This window comes from Populus nigra, chromosome 6 (genome assembly GCF_951802175.1).
Source record: "Populus nigra chromosome 6, ddPopNigr1.1, whole genome shotgun sequence".
NCBI lineage: Eukaryota > Viridiplantae > Streptophyta > Magnoliopsida > Malpighiales > Salicaceae > Populus > Populus nigra.
In genome coordinates this window covers 7372720-7394452 of record NC_084857.1, presented here as the reverse complement: position 1 = coordinate 7394452, position 21733 = coordinate 7372720, and the positions used below count along the sequence as shown (strand labels likewise).

The 21733-nt window shown below is 34.2% G+C and overlaps 3 protein-coding genes across 5 annotated transcripts; 1 reads left to right on the top strand and 2 right to left on the bottom strand.

Annotated features, from left to right (window-relative positions):
• Nucleotides 1-36: 36 nt before the first annotated feature.
• On the bottom strand, nucleotides 37-1084 carry LOC133696678 (cytochrome P450 CYP749A22-like). The gene is made up of 2 exons (XM_062118926.1): nucleotides 924-1084; nucleotides 37-388 (listed from the first exon to the last, which is right to left on the bottom strand). The coding sequence occupies exons 1-2, from the start codon at nucleotides 1082-1084 to the stop codon at nucleotides 37-39; spliced, it is 513 nt and encodes a 170-aa protein (XP_061974910.1).
• Nucleotides 1085-4072: 2988 nt separating this feature from the next.
• LOC133697051 (receptor-like protein kinase FERONIA) lies at nucleotides 4073-6969 on the top strand. Its single transcript, XM_062119384.1, has one exon. It carries the CDS (start codon nucleotides 4276-4278, stop codon nucleotides 6796-6798), a length of 2523 nt encoding a protein of 840 aa, XP_061975368.1. The 5' UTR covers nucleotides 4073-4275; the 3' UTR covers nucleotides 6799-6969.
• A 7376-nt stretch (nucleotides 6970-14345) lies between these two features.
• LOC133697447 (uncharacterized) lies at nucleotides 14346-21365 on the bottom strand. 3 transcript variants are annotated; one of them, XM_062119995.1, is made up of 13 exons: nucleotides 20905-21365; nucleotides 20643-20799; nucleotides 19912-19982; nucleotides 19640-19699; nucleotides 19329-19541; nucleotides 18824-18959; nucleotides 17443-18125; nucleotides 16721-16913; nucleotides 16427-16623; nucleotides 15744-15848; nucleotides 15412-15551; nucleotides 14835-15113; nucleotides 14346-14744 (listed from the first exon to the last, which is right to left on the bottom strand). In XM_062119995.1, exons 1-13 carry the CDS (start codon nucleotides 21292-21294, stop codon nucleotides 14474-14476), a joined length of 2895 nt encoding a protein of 964 aa, XP_061975979.1. In that variant the 5' UTR covers nucleotides 21295-21365; the 3' UTR covers nucleotides 14346-14473. The 3 variants fall into 3 exon arrangements, with proteins under 3 accessions (XP_061975979.1, XP_061975980.1, XP_061975981.1); XM_062119996.1 differs by having other exon boundaries at nucleotides 16427-16620; XM_062119997.1 differs by having other exon boundaries at nucleotides 18824-18956.
• Nucleotides 21366-21733: the final 368 nt, after the last annotated feature.

The window sequence follows — 21733 nt, the reverse complement described above, 5'->3', positions numbered from 1 at the left end:
GAATTTGATGATGTATTCTGTGATTTCCTTAAAATCTTAGGTTTTGCAATGCCATCTGGATTTGGTTTTTGTTGGCCAAATACCTTGGCTTCTTCTTGCCAATCTAGATGGATTGCTAAAAGCAGGATAATCCAGGCAAGCAAGGAATTGGTGGGTAGCAATGTAAAATGTCTTGCACTCATCAACCAGGTCTTCTAATGAAATCCTCTTGTTCTCATCAGTGTCTTGGAATGCATTCATGAGAACTGCAAGAAAATCATCATCAAATCCATTTGCTCCTCCGTTCTTGACCTTTTCTTCTCTTTTCTTTATTATCTCGATCACAGAGTAGCGTATTCCTCTCACAAGTTCCTCAGATTCTATCTCATCCTCGGTCCTCCACAGTTTACTGCATAAGGAAAATGGAAGATTAACTGAAAAGAGGAGGTGTTGGATTAAAAGATCTATATTAAACAACGGTTACTACTATCTTGTCTGGAGATTCACTTTTGTTTTTCTATCCTGAGTTGTTGATGGTGTTCTCCGCTTGTGAAACTTCACTCATCCCACCAGCATTTATGTCTAAACCCTAAGATCAGCTATGAGGAACTTTCCTGATACCAGGAAACCCAAGTTTATAGATATTCCTCTGTATTATCAAGGACAACTTCATCAACATGTCAAGAACATTCTTCTCTTCTAAGTAACTGCTACCAAAGGCGGTCCTAGAAATCAACTTCTGATGTTAACACCCTGGATTCTTAGTAGACTTCGATCTCTCTACCTTCGTATTGTTTCCACCTTGCAGCGTCATCTCAACACTTTCATTTAAAGATTATTTATGACCATGAAAACTGTTGGTGATGAAAATAGGAGCAATTGTTGGAGCTTACTTTCAAGTTCTCTGCATTGAAAGCATAAATGGACGATTTTCGACGCTTTACCCATTTTCATCTTCTGATGTTGTGACTCCATTGTTTCCTAACAGCAATTTGAAATAGGCTGGACCATCTCCTTTCGGATAAGATCTATCCTTGTTATTCAGTATCTCTTTGACTAGCTCCGGCTCCGTAACAACAAATTGTGCTTTAGGACCATACCACATAAGGTAATTCAGCCATGATCCGAACACACAAGATTTTCAGAGAAGAAAAGGGGAAAGCAACGAGCAAAACTGTTGAGTTGTTTAGAATAATTTTCCTCCTTTTGGTGTCAAGAGTTGTTATTCGAGTCTCAATGATTAAAGGACCAAATCAATTAATCATGCCAGAAAAACTCCACTAACGCCATTGCTCGTCCATGATTGCCGCTCACGCGTGGAGGTCATAGGCCATTTACAAGTAAGATCAATGGCTTCCTTGATTATGAGTTGCTGTGAAATTATTCTCGTTTATACAGAACATCATTCGTTCTACAAAGAGAGCACATAATTGAAGAAAATTAATAATCTTTCAGAATTAGGAAATGGGCAATATTTCCTAATTGAGTGGGAAATGAATCCTGGCTAGAGAAACATGTAAAAAATCATATAAAACCCCTACTCAATCTCTATTTTCCTATTCTGTAATGGAATTTACTACCAACTTTTTTAAAAAATTCATATAAAATAAGATTTTTTTTTTTTTGAATTATGTAATTGAGTTTTATTGAAATATTAGGTTCTTAATCTTTTTTTTTCCAACTCAATCCAAGAAATTAAGATTAATAAATGCATTTAGATAAGTTTAACGCATCTTAAGGGCGCTTGGGAGCCCCCATTTAACTGAGCCCTTCAAGAGATAATGGGGTTTCTAGTTTATTTTTCTTTCCAGCTCCTTGCCATTAGCCGTGAAATCTCCATCATCCAAACAACATAATCAAACTAGGAGTGCGTGCCCTATTTTTCTCTTTGATGCGGCTAGGAAGTGATCACCAATTAACCTTGGGAAATTGTTAATCGGAAAAAAAATATATGGAATATTTTTCCGTTAGAAGAATGGTCAGCTCAATAAAAGCGCGTTGACGGTAGAGCTGATTGCTAATTATATTTGAAATTTCTAAATTATCCTTTTTAAAATGAAGTATATTTTTAATTTTCCTATTATAAGTGAGATTGATAGACTTGATTATAAATGAAGTATATTTTAGAAGAATAAATAATAATTTAATTATCATGAAAATCTTTATAAATAAAGTTTTTTTTTTTTGCGTTCCAAAATTGTTTTTGAAAAAAATTAAATTTTTTTTATTTTTTTACTTTAAATTAATTTTTTATGATTTTAAATTGTTTTAATATGCTGATGTCAAAAATAAATTATAAAAAAAATTATTATTTTGATGTATTTTTCAATAAAAATATTTTAAAAAACAACCACTACCACAATAAAACAAAAAAGATTAATTAGTTATTTCACTAAAAACAAGTATCAAATAATGATTTATTCAAATAAGAAATGGAAATAGATGAAAAGGGCATGACTGTAAGCAAAAGAAGATATTTTATTGAAAATAATTAGATATATGCTGTAATTTTCCTCCTCTTCCACAGAACTGCTAGTCTCATTGGCAACCATTGAAAATGGTCAGAATCACAATAGCTCACGCTGAATTTTCAGAAACTTTGAGACCCATAAAAAGTGTAAAAGAGTGCTGAAAGTAAAATTTTATCCTACTCGATCGGTAACTAATGGTAAATATTCAATTAATTTTAGTAAATGTAGAGAGCAGTGCTGTGTGCAGATAAGTAGCTAATTCTGAGGGTGACTATAAGAATAAGCATTTATTTATTTATTTATTTATTTATTTGAGTGGCTGCTAGCAGCTGATTTCAAAGAAGAAACTACATTAATGTCATGGGGCATCTATATTCAAAATAAAACAAGCCATGGATCCAAATTCCGCCCCTGAATCCGGATTCTTTATTTTTCTCAGTTTGTCTGTCTGTATTTTTAGGAAGCATCGTTGTAGGGGTATTAATGTCTGAAAGTTTACTTAGATCAATTAGAATTAGAGTTTTCTTTTAAAAAAAAAAAACCCAACTAAAATGTGATGCTCGTCAAAACTCTTTAAATTATTCACGTCACTATCCATGGTTGTTGTTTTTTAACCTCTTAGGTACTTGAATTACATTTTTTTTACTTTGTGGTGGTTTTTTGTGCATGCTCTTGCATCCGTGATGTGACGGGAATTATTCTTGCATGACATTAATTGCAAATCAATTTTACGAAGTAAAATTATAGGTTACGGTTAAAAAACAAGAATTGAATTTTTTTAAGAAAAAACTTAGCTTTTTTTTTTAATTTACATTGTTCAAGAGACGCGCCTTTCTATACTTTGATCCCTGTCGTTTTCAAAATTCACCTTTTAATCATGAAATTTTATTTATTTTATATTTAAGTTCATATTAATTAAGTAAAGTGAGAGAAAGTTGTTAAAAAAAAAGAAAAATACTTTTTGGTAACGTGGTTGCGGTTTCTTTTCAAATAGTTTTTTGTGCTAAAATGCATGTAAATGATTTTTTAAAAAAAAAATTATTTTTAACATCAGCACATCAAAATAATTTGAAAATACTAAAAACAAATTAATTTAAAATTAATAAAAAAAATAAACAAATTTCAAATTTTTTTCAAAAGCACTTTTGAAACGCAGAAACAAACAGGCTATATCAACTCTATTCTGATCATAAAAATCTGTTGTTGAAGAGATAAATCCAATAAAGATAGTTTAACCTTTTAATCATGCTAGAAAAAATATATCAAGATTTAAAAAGTATATTTTAATTTGATTTGATTTTGAATTTTTAATCTTGAAATGCTTATATAAGTTTTTTTGTGTGTTTTTAAATGAAAATAAGTTAATATTTAGATTTTAAAGATCTGAAAAATCGAGATTGATTTTCTAATAATCCAAAAAATATCTACTCCCTTCTTTACAAGGACGGAAAATTGAACAAAACTATTCAATGACATTGTCAATTTGACGATATGAATTCCTAAATCCTACAGACTCCTCCAGAGCCTTGTCTCAAACACCCAATGGATACGTTATAGGTAAAAAAAAATCTTAAATAGTCAAGAGGGAAATTTAGGGCCCATGATTTGCCACCGTTATCCAACATATCATAAGCATGCAACTAAAGGAACCATGTCCGAAGGTCCGACTAGAATTTCCTCCTCTCTCTCTTACGAGATTAAACAGCTATAACAATCGTGCAAGACTAACTTGTCAAAGCAGCACCAAAAAGCTTTCTGCCCCTGTTTCTCAACGTCCTACCGTCCAGCAGCCATTGTTCACTGCCTAGAATTCCGTATTGTGTCCATGAAGACCGAAAACCGAAATGAAAACTCGTTGCTTGCTCCAGTCACGTTTCTTCCTTTCTTCTTCATAGCCTGTTGCACACTCCCCTCCTCTGCTGACAAGCCGCCATATTACTTTCCCACTGAATACAGTACTGCATATGATTGTTCTCCGTCAGATTCATCACACGATGCAGGATTCCCTTATAGCAAAAGATATGAAATTGATTTTTCATCTGTTTCCAGAGTATATGCCATAGATCCTAGCAACCGTGAAAAACCGAGAATTTCTGCTTGCTTCTTCAGTAAGCAGATCACCTTGCCATTCAGTGTCTCTGATGGCCCCAAGTTCCTTCGACTTTACTTCAAACCAGTCTCATATTCAGGGTTAGACGTATCTAAGGCCTTGTTCTCCATCAGCGTTGGTCCGTATACACTAATAACTACTTCAGAGTCATCCTATTCTAAATATTTCCCAAATAGTGATTATGCTATCAGGGAATTCTGTGTCAACACGGATGGCCAGATATTAAATGTAACTTTCACACCCTCGCCAAAGGTTTTGGGTGCCTACGCTTTTGTCAACAAGATTGAGATAGTCTCAATGCCATCAAAGCTTTACATACAAGAAGATGCTCCGTTGTCACTTGTAGGAAAGCCTTCTCATTATTCCATGGGGAATTCTACAGCCCTCGAGATGATGCACCGGATGAACATAGGAGGAGATGTGATCTCTGATCTAGAAGATACTGGCATGTTTCGTCGCTGGACCAGGGATGATGATTATTTCATGAGTGATGATGGAAACACAAGTATTGTTGAATCAGAAGTTGAAGTCAAGTCGAGCTTACTGGTGCCTGCATATGCTGCTCCACTCCAAGTTTATACCTCTGCCAGGACAATTCTACATACAACAGAAAGCAAATACCGAGCTACATGGCGGTTCCCAGTTGATTATGGTTTCTATTACCTTGTTAGGCTCCATTTCTGTGAGATTTCTAGAATAATTAATCGAGATGGACAAAGAGTTTTCAGCATTTATATCAACAATCAAACTGCTGAGGATCATGCAGATGTTTTCAATTGGAGCCATGGGGCTGGAATTCCCATTTACAGAGACTACGTTGTGAACGTTGTGAACTTTTCGAGCTACGGAGAAGGCGTAAAGGATCTATCAATTGCATTGGGAAGTACTGATGGATCATCTGCAAAATATGGTAGTCCAATTCTGAATGGGCTAGAAATTTTCAAGTTGTCTGACTTTTCTAACAATCTTGCAGGTCCTCATCCATTTGGGGTCATGGCTGCACCTCATCCGCATTTTTCTGCACGAGATGATGCAGAAAGCTATGATGTGGTGATAGTTGCACGGGTAGCCGGCAGTCTTCTGGTTGCTTGTGGTGCAATAGGATTTCTAAGCCACTGTTGTTTATTTTCTTCTCGTTCAAATCGGCAGAAAAAATCCTCTAAGCAAGATCAATCATTAGGCTATTGCCGAATTTTTACAATTGCTGAGACAAAGTCAGCAACCAATAATTTTGCAGATGGCTTACTCATTGGCACCGGTGGATTTGGGACGGTCTACAAGGGAGCCATTGATGATGGCATCACAAACGTTGCTATAAAGCGTGCCGATCGAAGTTCACACCAAGGCTTAAAAGAGTTCCAAACTGAAATCTCCATGCTCTCAAAGCTCAGGCACGGCCACCTAGTATCTTTGATCGGATACTGCACTGAGGAAAAGGAAATGATACTTGTTTACGAGTACATGGCTCAAGGCACGCTACGTGATCATCTCTACAAGACACAGAAACCTCCACTTCCATGGAAGCAGAGGCTTAAGATTTGCATTGGTGCTGCACGAGGGCTGCACTACCTTCACACAGGTGCAAAACATACTATCATCCACCGTGACATCAAGACTACCAACATCTTGTTGGATGAAAAATGGGTGCCAAAAGTTTCAGATTTCGGATTATCAAAACTTGGCCCAAACAACATGACGGACTCTGAGTCACATGTTTCAACCATTGTTAAAGGTAGTTTTGGCTATCTGGATCCAGAGTATTATCGACGTCAAAAACTAACTGAAAAATCTGATGTGTACTCATTCGGGGTGGTGATGTTTGAGGTTCTATGTGCTAGGCCTGCTGTGATCCCCATGGGAGAAATTGGGGAAGATGAGCCCGAGAAAGTGAGTTTAGCTGAGTGGGCATTACATTGCTGCCAAATGGGGACCCTTGATCAGATAATTGATCCATATCTAAAAGGTGAGATAGCTCCCGACTGCTTCAAGACATTCGCAGGGATAGCAAGGAAATGTTTGGAAGATAGGGGAAGTGAAAGGCCAACAATGGGCGACGTATTATGGAACTTGGAGCTCGCAATGCAGCAACAGGAAGGTGTTGGCCGGCAAGAGGCTAATGGGACAATGAATGGTGATTTGAACATAATGATCGACAACCAACGCTGCAGTGGCTTCGATATTTCAGATCCAAACCCAGGGGTGGAGTTTTCTGATATTATGGTTCCGACCGGACGTTGACACTTCTATGTTCATTTTCAACTCCTAGACCACTATATGTATATGGTAGCATTTTCTCTATATGTAGTTCCTGTACTAAAAGTCATCATCTTGTATTATTTAGGTTGGCATAAACTAAATCCCTTCGAGGAATCATGTTCTGTCATTTGCAAAGAAGTCATTTCTTTTTTATCCTTTTCTTTTCCAAAAGCATTCCCTTTTCGCATTCATAGGTTCATAAAGTTTAGTCTTAAGATATTAACTAACTTTTTTCATCTAATCTAACACCTTCTCGAGTTAGAATGACTTGAGTCTTCAGAGCCAATAAGTAGTAGAAATTGCCAATAACCATTCACAGGAGCTCTCAAACAGTAGCATGGAATCGGTGCTAGAATAAAGGGGGCAATTCTTTTTTTCTTTTTTTTTATTGAGAAAAAGGTAAAACTACTTAAAAATGAGCATCGCAATATGGAACAGTGGTCAACACGGTAGGATATAGATAGGGTTGCAGCTGCAGCGAGAAAGTAGCTTACCCTCGTGGCGGCAGTTTAGTGGATACTAGATAAAAATCCCACGCTACACGCTATTGGGTTTAATAAGATAGATTTATTTAATTTTATGATATAATAATAATAATAATAATAATAATAATAATAATAATAATAATAATAAATAAACAGAATTTAAAAAAAATGTGATAACGATAAAAAGCTAAATCTCAAGATAATCAAAATAGATGGGAGTTTCAAATTTGACATGAAAAGGTTTTTTTTTCTACTATTCAAATGATAAATTTTCAGTCTTTTATTATTTTAAAAAAAAAAATTTAATACATTTTTTTTTTTTTTTAGCCAATAGTTTAAGAAAAAAAATCGAATTCTAGAGATAATTATAGAGATAGAGAGATGTCACACAAAATCATCGGTTGCAGATATTCGTAATAGCTACGTCTGCCCGTGTTAAAAAACCAGACACTTTTTTTAGCGGCAAAACTTAAAATCTGGTTAGTCCAACATCCGTATCCTTTTATCCATAGTTGCCACCTGCAACCGCGACCAAGTGATATACGCTATCCATTTCTCTGCTTAAAAAAAAACACCCTACTCTTCTACAGCAGTGTGGGAGGAATGCACCTTATAAGTTGAATAGAACAGAATTATTTTAGGATTTCTTGGCTTCAAATCACTGCGAGTTTTGGGAGATTTTATGGCTTTTTTACACTTTGATCCTCCAAGTTAGAAATCCTGTGTGAAAATTTCCTTGAGCTTGAATATTTTTGCAACAAGGTCCCTCCCTAAAAGGGGAGCGGATTAGTCGTTGCGCATCGCCCTTCGGGAGGAAAAGTCCAGAAGTGGGGTCTCACAACATGATATCAAGTAGGGAGAGAGAGAGAGCTGAGAGAGAGTTTTCCGGGTTTCTAGGATGCAATAATGTGTTTTTCGATTCAACAAGAGTTTTTACATGTTTGTAGAATGATTTTAGGTAACAATATTGTGCAAAATGGATGTAGAGGGTAAATAATAGTAGCCCTCTTTTATTTTGGCAACAAAATGATCACTGGAAGTTGCAGGCTGCAAAATAAAGCATATCGAGTTAATCAAAATTACAATGACAATCTCACAATTTATGTTGTAAAATCGGATCTATCTTAAAGAAAGCAAATTGAAAAAAAATAACGATGGTTAATCTCTAACCATCTAAATATATAAGGATAAAAAAGTAGTCAATAAAAAAAAAGGTCTAATAAAATAAAACACTTGCAAGCCAGGTAAAGCCGCGAAAACTCGCAAGTCGAATCATATAAAAAGAAGAAAAATGATGAAGCTTAAATTTAAAAAGAAACCAGTTTTGAATGACAAAATTGAAAAAAAAATTAAAAAAAAAAGCGATCCAAAAAAATACTTGGGTTACTCGGTCAAACTTGTTATCCAGATCATAAGATTGTGATAACTTAGTTGAAAGGAAACTGAAGAAAACCATGAAGTCTTTTTTCAAAATAAACAATATCGAATGATGAAATCGAAAAAAAAACTGGTGCAAAAAAAATTGATGTCAACTTGTGTGAACTTTTTAAACTCGTGATCCAAGTTACTAAACTGAAAGTACCTCATCTTGAAAAACCATGAAACACAACTCCCAACAAATTAAACGTTGAATGATAAAATTGAAAAAAAAATTAATTATACAAAAGAATTTTAAAAAATAGAAGTTAAGAGGATGAGGATCTAATTTGAAATAAAAGGTAAATGAGATGACAACTTAGAATTTTGAATTGAAGGGGTAAATTAAAAAGAAAAATCAAATTCACAAAAGAATCCAAAACAAAAAATTAACGAGGACTAGATTTGAAAAATAACAAATCACAATCATAGATCTAATGATGAAATTAAAAAGAAATTAAAATTTGATAAAAGAGCCAAGAACAAAAATTAAAAATCAAAACAAATGAGAATAAAGTTAAAATATTAGTAAACAAAAGGACAATTATGAAATTCTCAATAATCAACATGAATTTCAATTTCAAAGGGATAAGAGATAATAAACAAAAGACCACCAGTGACACATCATCGCCTAAAACAACACACTCGTCATCCCAAATTGAAATGAGGCGTCATGACTCTTCTAACACCTTCGCAGAAGCTGACGTTCTGTCACTAGACACTACCATCTAGGAAAATCCATTTTTTTTAATATTTTATATTTATCAAAATATTAAATTGCTTATAAGCCAACTTGATTATAATAAAAAAAAATATTTAAAATATAAAAATTTCCCTCAAAGCTAGTTTAATAACTTTTGCTCTTACAAGTAATCTAGTAATTTTATTATGCTAAAAGATAAAAGGATTAAAAAAAAAAGGCTATAAATATTAGTTTAATATTTTTTTTTACTTTTAAGGATAATTCAATCATTTTATAATGCTATAAAATATAAAAAGAATGTTCAAATCCGAATTAATTTAATAATAACAAATAAACCCTCATGAAAAGAGTATTTTGTTGTTGAAATCCAAAATTATTCAAGTATTTTTAGAATGACAAAATGGTTATTTTGTTGTTGAAATCAACTCTTGGTTCACAGGGAATGATTGGGTTTAATTTAATTTAACATAGTAGGCAATTAGGCATTGTTGACTCGGTAAAATGTTTGACTCTATTTATTTATTTTTCGTGTTTGTTTGGGTGCTACACTTTGCGAGCACATGTAAGCCAAGAAAAGGATGAGGTGCTCTTTAACTTTGCAACATACATTTTTCATCTGATGTAACGTTCCCTCACGAAAGAACGAGGTGATGATATGGTTTAATTCTTGCCATTATGCCGATGATCAGTACTTAGCATTAAATTGATGAAAGAACAATTCTTGTGGGTGAAACGGGAATTTATCATTCTTTTGTGAGAAAAGGGCCGGTGAGATTAAAAACTCTGTATTATAATCTTCAACAACAATCGACAACGCAGGACTTAAGGGAGTTGAGAGAGTATCGGCAAATGAGGTTTTCTTCGTAGATATAATTAGTAGCTCGTCTCAGATTTATTTTATGATATGGCTTCTGCAATAAGTGAAAAACAATGACTGGGCATGCATTGCAACCTCTCCTTGAAACAAGAGTGTTGCTGTCAATGAAGCTAGAGCCCAATAAATGGTTGCAAAGGATTCTTGTTCTTATATATTGACTTCATAGATGGAGGTCGTCGATAGAGATTGATGAAGATGGAGTGGAAATTAGGGCCATGCATGAACACTCTTGAATCTGCAGTTTCGAGGATGCTTAGAAGTCTGTGTTGCTTACGCGTAGCATTTATGGCTGACAATGGACAGTGATGACCATAAAATGATACGACTACTCTAAAAGGTTGGTACAGTAAACTGCGAGTCTTCCACGATCAGACAAACTTTGTGCAGTTTTTGACTTTTTGTCAATGCTGTTGAAGTAAACGTGACGGCGCCAGCAGACAGACTTTGGAGTTTGGATATCTTTCACCTATTTATTTGTTTTTTTTTGAAAAATAATTTTTTTAAAAAAATAAATTTTAGAAAAATAATTTTTGATGTTTGGTAGTGTAATGAAAAATGAGTTAGAAAATACTTTTCAGTGTTTGGTTATGTCATAGAAAATGAGCTCGAAAATAATTTATTAATGTTTTATTTTTCTCAAGTTTATTAAAATAATAAGAAACAAATCTTACAAATTAAAAAGTTGAATGAGAATGAAATTGAAAAAAAATATAATTTCATAAATTATCTCAAATAAAATAAATAATAGAGATCAAATCTAAAAAATTTAAAAAAAATGAAATGTGAAGAAATTAAAATAATAATAATTAACATCTCATAAATTATTTCAAATAAAATAAGTAACAATCAAAAGAATGAGGATCAAATTTGATAAATAAAAAATTTCAATAAAAAAATGATAAGGAAAAAGTAAATAGCAATTATAAAAATAAGGACCAAAATTAATATAAAAATTAAATTTTAAGAGATAGAATTGAAAAATAAATATTCAAAACAAATTATATATAACAATCAAAAGTTTGAGGATCAAATTTGATATAATCATCAAATAATGACATTTCTAAATTTTTCACAACTTCCGGAAAGTGTTTTCCGCTCAAATTTTTCAGGAAAACACTTTCCTGAAAACCAAGCTAAATTTTCCTTTGACTGGAAAGTGTTTTCCGTTGAACAACTTTTCTAATGGCAAACAAACACAAGAAAGTTTGGAAAGTGGTTTCCCGTAAACCACTTTCCAGAAAACAAACATAGCCAAAAGGGAAAACACTTTCCTGGAAACCAAACCAAATTTTTCTTTGACTGGAAAATGTTTTCCGTTGACTAACTTTCCTAATGACAAAAAAACACAGGAAAGTTTGGAAAATGATTTTCCAGAAAATGAATTCCAGGAAACAAACATGGCCTTGGTCACTACCATAGTACTCATGCTTTTGCTATAAACTATAGCGAGTTTATAGAATTTATTTTAATTGATTTAAGGACTTTAAGTCAATAAAATTAAAATAAATCAACATTAGTTGTGAAGATAAATAAATTGAACGTGTATTTTATAGTATTCAATCTCATATGTTTTTTTATTTTTAAATTTAAATGTATATCATAAATATATTTTATCTTGGTAAATAAAAAAAATTAAACACGTAATCAATATTTATCTAAATCAATAGTTGAAAAAACCGGCCAGTTCGATTTGGTTTTATAAATAAAAGATCAAAAAATCAAACCGAACCGAAACCGAAAAAACTAGAACCGAACAGAACCGGTTTTTGCCCTAAAAAATCAAACCGAACCGAACCGAAACCTGTCGATTTGACCCAGTTTTGGTTTTTTTAAAATAAATTTTTGATTTAGTTATTTTTTTTATAAAAACCAAATCGAACCAAAAATGATCACCCCTAATTTTAATGGTTATTATTATTATTATTATTATTATTATTTCACATCAACATAATTCTAAACAAGAAGTTTTTTTTAACACATCTCATAATCATGATTGATTTTGAAGTGAGACGTAATTAGCCAAATATAATATATAAAAAAAGATAATATTTTTTTATGGTTAGTGCTGATGTTTTTTAAGAAAAAAATTAATTGATGTTATATTCAGTATTATTGTCATTAAATTATTAAAAATCATGCATCTTAGATTGATGAATTATGAATTATCAAACCTCATTCATTATAAAAAAAAAAATTGACATTTAATCGTTTTTTAGGTTGCATGAAGAATAATTATTTTGTACAACAAAGACTATTTTTTATACTAATTTTGAAAAAACAAGTCAAAATCCAGAAAAATAATGATTTTTTTTTTGAGGTTGTATGAAGAATATATTGGGCAAATGATAAATAATAAGATAAAAAATATAAAACTATAAATCTTTATTATTTATAATTTTTTGTTCAAAATGGTGATATATGTGTGGTGATGAAATTTAAAAACCATTTATTATATAACTTTTTATTAATTATTCATTATAAAACTTCTATTATTGTCACACAAAAAATGGCGTTTAATCAATTATTTTTTGTGAGGTTTCATGATGATTTTTTATATTAATTTCAAGAATTAATATAAAATTCAAAGACATGAAAAAATATTTTTTTTTAGGTTGTATGAAAATGAAAATTAATTGTTAATTATTTACAGATAATTGTTATTAAGAAAATAAAAATAAAAATATAAAATATAAACAAAGAAGAAAGAAGAAAGTTAGGTCGAGCGCATCATGCTTGTGCTCATGGGCCCAATGACAACTAGGCCCGAGCTCCTAGGTTGGAGGCACTTGGTTTTGGAACTTTAAAATATTAAACAAAAAAAGGTTGTCTGTAATAAGCGATGTGTCGTTCGCCAACCATCACCATGGCATGCCGCAACTCTGACATCACTACCTGCAACTTCCAGTGATCATTTTGTTGCCAGAATAAACGAGGGCTACTATTATTATACCATTTTGTACAATGTTTTTTACCTAAAATCATTCTAAAAACATGTAAAAACTACCCTTGTTGAATCTCAAAACACATTTTATTGCATCCTAGAAACCCGAAAAACTCTCTTGGCTCTCTCTCTCCCTTTTCTTCTCTCTCTTCCCTCGATATCATGCTTTGAGACCCCATTTCTGGACTTCTTCTCTCGAAGGGCGATGCGCAACGACTAATCCACTCCCCTTCGAGGGACTTTGTTGTAAGACATTTTCACACAGGATTTTTAACTTGAGGAACAAAGTGTTAAAAATCCATAAAATCTCCCAAAAATCGCCGTCATTTGAAGCCAAGAAATCCTAAAATAATTCTGTTCTATTCAACTTACAATGTGCATTCCTCCCCCATTGCTGATGCACAAGGTGTTGATGTACAAGAGTAGGGTTTTTTTTTAAAACCAGAGAAATGGATAGCGTATCACTTGGACTCGGTTGCAGGTGGCAATTATGGATAACAGGATACGGATGTTGAACTAACCAAATTTTAAGTTTTTCCGCTAAAAAAAGTGTCTGGTTTTCTAACATGGGCGGCTACGTAGCTATTATGAATATAGCAATATCTGCAACAGACGATCTTTTATCGTGTCTTTCTACTCCAGAATTCGGTATTTTTTTTCTTTTTTCTAAATTTTGTATCAAAAATAAATTTTCAAATTCTTGGGGAATCAGAAATTTATTATTTTTTCACGTCAAATTTAAAACTTTCATCTATTCTCTTAACTTTTTAACTTTGGTCCTATAAGGATATTATTAAAAAAGAGTTGAGGGATGAAAAAAACAGAGCATTACTGCAATCCATAATTCTGTGTAATAATTTTCCCGTGCATTTTAGTGTTTTCTATAATGCATGGATGAAACGAAGAGGCTGAAATAGCTGTTGTGGTTGGTGCAGTGGCTGGGATAGGTATTCTGGTCTATAGCCTTGTTTCAGGCTCTGGTCCTACTACTAACTGTAAAATAATGAAAGCACCAGGGCAGGATTTTTGCATTTTACGGCAATTTGCGAAAGAAATAGGACATAGCAAGTCTAAAAGGATGGAATAAACGTGACTTGTTTAGTTGAATTGTTATCCCCGAATATTAACGAAATTTCATTTCTGGATTGGCAGTAATTTCTACATATCAGAGAATGTTACCCAAACAAAAAATAATAAAGGGAAACACACAAGTAAAACAAACAGCAGAATCAGCTTCACCTTCTTCTCTTCCTCCCTTTTCCTTTTCCTAATTGCCCAGATTTGAAAGCGTGTTCTTGTTCTTGGAGGAAAGCCCTCGCCTTTCCATAATTCTCTGCTCTTTCATCCTCCAGCAGTGCCTTATCTTTTTCCTTCACCTCAAATAAGAAAGAATTGTCCTTGCGCAGTTCACGAGCTGCCCCTTTAGCTTCTCGTTTTACGAGTTTCTTTAACTTTCTCCTTTCAGCCCGTTCACGGTCTGGGTCATAATCTCTACCCTTCACAAAACTGCAGCACAAAATTGCACAAGATGTTTAGCAACATGCCATGCTATGACCAACACAAGAAAATAAGAGGTGAAAGAAAAATATTAATTACTTCTCCTCAAATTTTGGAGCAACTAATTTGATGGGAACTGGCTTCTTTTTCTGCATTTGTAGGGGTTTCCGCATCATATGATGTTTGTTGGCCTTCTTATTAATAAGTTCGGCAACATCTTTGAATTTATCTTGTAACGTTGCTGGCATGTTTTCCTGTTGTGCTACCTCAAGCAACAACATTGAAATAGGCAAGAAAATTTCAGGAAAGGAACTCAACTCTTTATAAATGTCAACAAACCCTTGAAGAGTTTCTACCATAGTAACCAGCACACCAACCCTGCATGCATAAAATTCATTTTTGACAGATTAGCACACAGTGGATATGAAGACAGATTTGAGGAAGAATAGTAAGAGAACTCCTCAATAATGTTGGATTGCATCAAATAATCTTAAGCAATACCATGAACATTCTAGGATTGGCATGCATTTGTAAGCAACAAATTAAATTAACTAATGATGGCAATTGCAAGGTTCATAAAAACTAAAATACAGGAATACAGGATAAGGCCACAGTGCCAATGCAAAAAATCCATGTCTGCATTAAGCACCATCGCAGAAACAAAATCCCTACAAACCTGAAATCATCTGAGCTGAAAAATGAAGTGTCCTCTTGCATGTCCATTACCATGAGGAAATTCAGAGGACGAATCTCATTTACGTGATGATGAATATGCAGCAAGGGCTTGATTTCTTTTAGTTCCATAAGATGATAAAACTGCCAAGTACACACAATTAACATTAATTTCTTCATAATACCAAAAATAGTGTGGCTCTTTTCCAGGTACACATGAATAGCAAGCACACGTTGTTGAGAGCAATTTTTTCTTATCAGGGTGGGGTGGCATAAATTAGGAAAGATAGAATGGCAAGTGCAGTAAAAACCACAATGCATCAGGGAGTTCTATACCTGAGATTCCTGATAAGAAGATGGTTTTCTTTCTGTAGTTGCCATCAGCAAAGTTCGGAGAAACACTATGGCTTCAGGACAGAACTTCTGAGATTGTTTAGTGATCTGCAAAGGATGCTACAATCAATACTTAAAGCCTAAATGAGAGTGTTTGTAATGCTGCCACTGCAGCACTCTTGAAAGAGGTCGGGTGAGAATTAAATCAAGATGCAAGTTACTCAAATAAATACAGTCCCCCAAATACTGGCCCTTTTGCAAATTTTAGTTGTCCTGATTTTTTTGGCCACTTTGAAGTTAATGTTTTATAAGGATTGAGTTTCCTACTATATCCTTTAGTATTTGATGAATATTGACTTCTCAAGTTTAAAAGGAATACATTAATTAATGTGTAAAAAAGGAACAACACACTATGGTCAACATTAATTATTGGATTAATTGATGTTTCATAAAAACATATGTATTTGTAAAAGGGCCAATATTTGTGGGACAGAAGGAGTAATAAAGTTCTGACTAGAAAAGAAACGCATTTCAGGTATGCCTGTAAGTGCTTAGGCACTTTTAACCACCAATTACAAGTTGAAAACCTTTCCAGAAGCAAAAAACAATCAAGGAGGCTTTGCTCCTGCCAAGCACTTTGATATAAACTTGTAGTATAAATGAATAGATGGGCAAGAGAGACATACAGAGAGAACCATGGTACATAAGAAAGAACCAATTGCAATATCACGCCCCGACAAGATGGGACAGCGCATCAGATATTCAGACATCAACAGTATTACTGGGGTCATGACAACATGCCGAAAGTCAGAGCAAGGAAAGATCATGGACCACAACCTCAAGAGAGAGAGCGTTTTCATAGAAGGCCAGCAACTATTCTCTGCTGGAACAATAACTTTCAGTTAGAGATACGCAAAACACTGGGAAACTCGGAATGAAAGTGGAAAGACCATCAATTCTCAAATCATATTACAACCAACCTGTATTCTTTAGAGCCTCACAAAATTGTGCACGAGTTCGTAAGATTCGCTGACGAGCACATATTGCAGAAAAGTATGGAATCTCCACACTCATCTCCATCAGTGGCTTGACCAGAAAATTCAATAACTCAATATTCAAGGGCTTTTTATTTGCTAAGACAGCAAAATACTGTAATAGCACACCATAAAATACCTGGGTGGAAACAGATGGTTATTTACACAATAGCAAAGGCAGCCACACACACTCACTCTTAGAGTCACACAAAGACACACGCACATTATACTATAGTTGCACAATCTGTATTCCCTGTCATTGTCAACACAAAACTGTCACTCAAAACTTATATCATGCTTATTAAAGCACTAGTTCCTAGCAAAAGCAAAACCACATTAATGCACCCCCCATAAAACTTCTTTCATTGTTCAAATCTTTGGATGTGCTGTTTTCTTCTTCTCAATTGTCAACTTTCTGCGCAAGCCATGTATACCTGATATGAGTTTTTGTCTATTCACTCTTTATCTATGAACATTAGAGCTCGTGTTTGCATAAATCATGTGCATCTATCAGATATAGGGACGTATAATTGGTGAGGATCTATATATTATCAAACACATTTGGAAAAAAAATCCTGTTTGTTGCTTTTCACTCCCTCAATCACCCTTCCCCGCCAAAACAAGCACAGACCCACACAAGCAAAGAAAACACAGCAAAGAATTCATACTTGAATTTTCTTCCGATTTTCTGCTGCAAGCTGTATTGCATTGCTTTTCCGAATTCGATCAACTACCAGAATAACATTTTCATTGGAACAATTCTCCAATATTGCACAAAATTCTTCAAAGCTCTTTGGGGCTTCAATTATATGCGGAATGTCTGGTTGGGTTGAATGTTGTTCACGATTTCCTTTTTTTTTCTTTCCATCCAGAGATTTTTCATCTCCTTTCCTAGGCTCAACAGGTTCAGTTTTCTTTGACTTTTTGTGGCTTATTGGCTCTATTTCTGCATCATCACCATCATGAGAACCATGTTCTTCATCCTCTTCCAAATCTGTGCCAAGATTGTCATCATCACTCTGCTCCCAATCCTTCAAAGATGTAGACTTCTCATGTTCATCATCATCACCATCAGTATCATCTTCATCAGATCCTTCATCATCACCATCATCATTGGCGCTCGCAGACTCCTCAGAAGAATCATCATCTTCATTGTTAGAGTCATCTGCCTCCTTTCTTGCAAGAATCTCATCAACCCAGCCCTTTGTAGTCCCAGGCTCTTCATAAAGAGAAAAAGAATCACCAAGATCATCACCAGATATTGACCTTGGCCTCTGAGCTGACAACTTCTCATCATCATCATTCTCTTCGTCACTGGAGTCATCAACAACAAGCATACGTTTCTTACGATCTTCCTGAAATTTTCAAGTACCATGAAGTTAATAGCTGAGATTTAGATTACAGTGCTACAAAAGTTGCTCAGCGAGCTTTATCAGTAATGTATATGTAAAACAAGGAAACTGTGTCTTTTAGAACACAACTTATACCACTATATAAAAAAATCCTGCCCTTTTCAGCCTCTCTTGAAAGATTTCCGTATTACCAAGCTCCCATGCAGTAAAAACTTATAATGAATAAAGCTAGTTAAAAGCAAACTCCATAGAACATGGCATGGTAGAGCTTGTCAAAAGTACAACTCCATGAAAACTAACATGCATTCCAAAACTCTAGCAGAAGTGTGCCAGCGCATGCACATGGAAAATGTCACCATCCAACAACTCTTCACATAATTAAACTTCCGTTACTAGAAATAAGTGAACATTGGAAATCAACATAGTTAATTGTCAGATGTCAAGCAGCTCAACAGTTGCCTCCCAAAAGCTACTGATGTGCTTGATGATTTTAAAGACAGTCCTTTTGGTTTTCCGGTTTGGGAAAGATGACAGAAAATTAATGGCAATATGAAGTACCATTTCGCACTGAACATCCAAGATCAACAAGAATCCACCAGGTCAGAGTAATGATGGTAGTAATGCCATGCAGCTAAGCATGTATGCGTGCTTTTCTGCGCAGGCATATGCAGATGCTTTCAAATAAGTGAGAAGAAACATGCCTCTAGTTGCTCTAGTCGTTCTCTCTCCTTCTGGGCAATTTCTTCTGGTGTCTTTGTCCTGTCCGATGGCCGTGCACGTGAATCTATCGCCATCTCGTAAACGAGTTTGTCATAAGAATCAGGTTGTTCCTGCTGCAAATCATATATATATTAAAAAAAAAGAGGGATCAACTTCAAGAGTTCAGAATTATGCAAAGTCAATATTAACAGCTATTGGTTTACTGCTTCAAATTACATAGGAAAAGTGAACAAATTACAGCCTCAGGTAACAAAGGTATAAAAGGAATCCATCTTAATCAACAGAAAAGGTATAAAAGCTTTCATAGGATAATGCTTCCCTAATTGACAACAATGTGGCATGCCAAGGTGTAGAGTAAAATAATAGAAAAAAGGACATAGAAATTTTAAACATTCAAAACAGGAAGTAGCAAACTCAGGAAGCAATTAAATTTAGCAACTTGAAAAGGCTTTCAAGATCAAGAACCGTATAAAAGAAAATACCTGCTTGAAAGTTTCAGGTTTTTGAATAACTGGTAACTCATCCTTCTTTACATGCTCATTAGGAATGTCCTTATTGACAAGGGCCTTCAAGGCATTCATCTTGCCTGGTTCTGTCAAAGAAGACAAGGCTTGAGACTGCACCAAAGATGTGAAGCTTTTATCCAATTCTTCCATCAATTGTTCATTTTCTTCCTTATCTTTAGCTTTTTGAGCCTGGCCACAATTGCAAAAAAAGGGTTAAAATGGAGACTAAATCAGAAAACAGATGTCTCATTTTAAAGCTGTTTTCTTAAGATGAAAACAAAAAACACCTTGAAAAACTTGCTCTTCAGAATAACCTCCTGCATTACTTCCTTCTTAGTTTTGGGTTTCTGCAAAGGGAAAGTCATGCTTTGTATCAGGGTTAAGCAATATTAGATATACAAGAATTCAAAAGACAGCAAAATTAGATATAACAAGCTTGTAGAAACATCTCAGTTGTCTACTTTTCAGGACGTATAATTTAGCCATGAGAATCATAGATAATGGACTCATATTTTGATATACTAATGGCACAAAACTGAGGTCACAAAGTGGATCTCACATTTTCCTCCCCGTCCACTGCATCCTGCGGCAAGCCATGAGCATTAAGTTGCCTTAAGATGGCTGGTTTCTCTGGAAAGAAAAGGAAAGACAATACTTGTGGTCATTAGCAAAATTCCAAATAAATCAAAGGAATAACATAAGAAGGTTTGGCAATCTTAGCATAATAATCAACAACAGAAATCTCGATTGAGATGGTGCAAACCAATGGCATTAAATGAACAGGTTTCCTACAACTGCAAGTGTCTACTAAAAACTAAGGCATGTTGCGCCATGGTAAAACTAAATTGAATGTACAAAAAGGAAAAGGAAAAAAAAACCAAAATAAGGTCAGACACTTTAAAATATGATAGAATGTGGAAATTGAATCACTTTTTGTTATTCTGTGTCAAATTCCTTGGAAACAAAAAAAGAGAGATGAACTTCAATAAGTCACATCACTTTTCCATGACCCGTTCAATTAACATCTATCAAAAAAGAAAACATTTTCCGGATGCTATGGGAGCATACTGAAGAATATCTGGGCTTAAGAATTTCTATTCCACAGCCAGTTTAACACTTTCTGCTTGAAGTTCATAAGTTTATATATATATATATATATATATATATATATCCATGGATGGAGCGATCATAAGCTTAACTTGGACATGACAATAATACCAAAAACAGACAGCTTCCAGCATTATAAGCTAAACATAACCCAAATTTATTAACAAAAATTTTAATACATACTACTTGTTCTATCTGCGTCAGCATCATCTCCATCATCATCAGACAAGATTTCATCCTCGAAATCATCTTGTCCCGAAAGTGGACCAAGATTCGGAATTCCAAAATCATCATCTTCTTCTCCATCTGATAAATTATACTTGCTCTTCTTGTTTTTCAACTATAACAAAAAAAATCAAATTTAACAAAATAAGCATCGCATGTAATAAAAAAATACAACTTAATAATAAATAAATAAATAATCGATAGTATATATTTTTAAGACCTGACGCTCGCGCTGGGAGCGGATGATAGCTTTATCAAACTCTCCAAGCTGTTCATTTTGTTCTCCAATTCTCTTGTCCAAGAAGACAGAAGACTTGCCGCTCTCTTCATACTCTTTTAACAAAGTCTTCTTCCTCTTTTCAATGGCGCGGCACCGGGAGAGCCCAATACGGAGCTCTTCGCCTTTGCGTTTCTTTCCGAGGATGTCGAATTTGCGGCGGGACCAAATTGTCTCAAAAGGGTTGCTGCTGTTTTTGTTGTCTTTGGATGCAGCGCTCGCTTTCATGGCAACGGAATTTGGGGCTGTTCTGCTGTTCTTCTTCTTCTTCTTGGATTTTGTATTGCTGCTGCTGCTGCTGCTGCTTCTGCTTCTTTTTGATGTCTTTGCCATTGCTGAGTTTTTTTTTTTTTTTTGGTGCAAGAGACAGAGATAGTGGAGATGGAAGGAAGTCTCGTGAATTTGAGGGTTTAGGGTTTTGGTTTGTTTCTTCGGCTTTGACTTAAACATGGGCCTGTTTTCCAAACACGTATTAACGTGGGCCTATTTTCCAGACAAACATATAAACATGGGCCTATATTTCCATTTTCTAAGCAAGCAAATCCCATTAAACCGAACTATATAAATAAATACTTAGTTTCTAAAATTTTCAGTACACCTTCCGGGTATTTACCGTGTTACATTGCAAGTCGAGTAAAAATAACTAATTATAAAAAAAATTATTTTAAGTAATGGGAAATTTTTTGGTATGACATTAAATTTAGTTTAGTGTATCAAATTTGACTTGGCTGCAAAAGGATAAAAATAATTTGAAGATCAAATTAAAATTAAA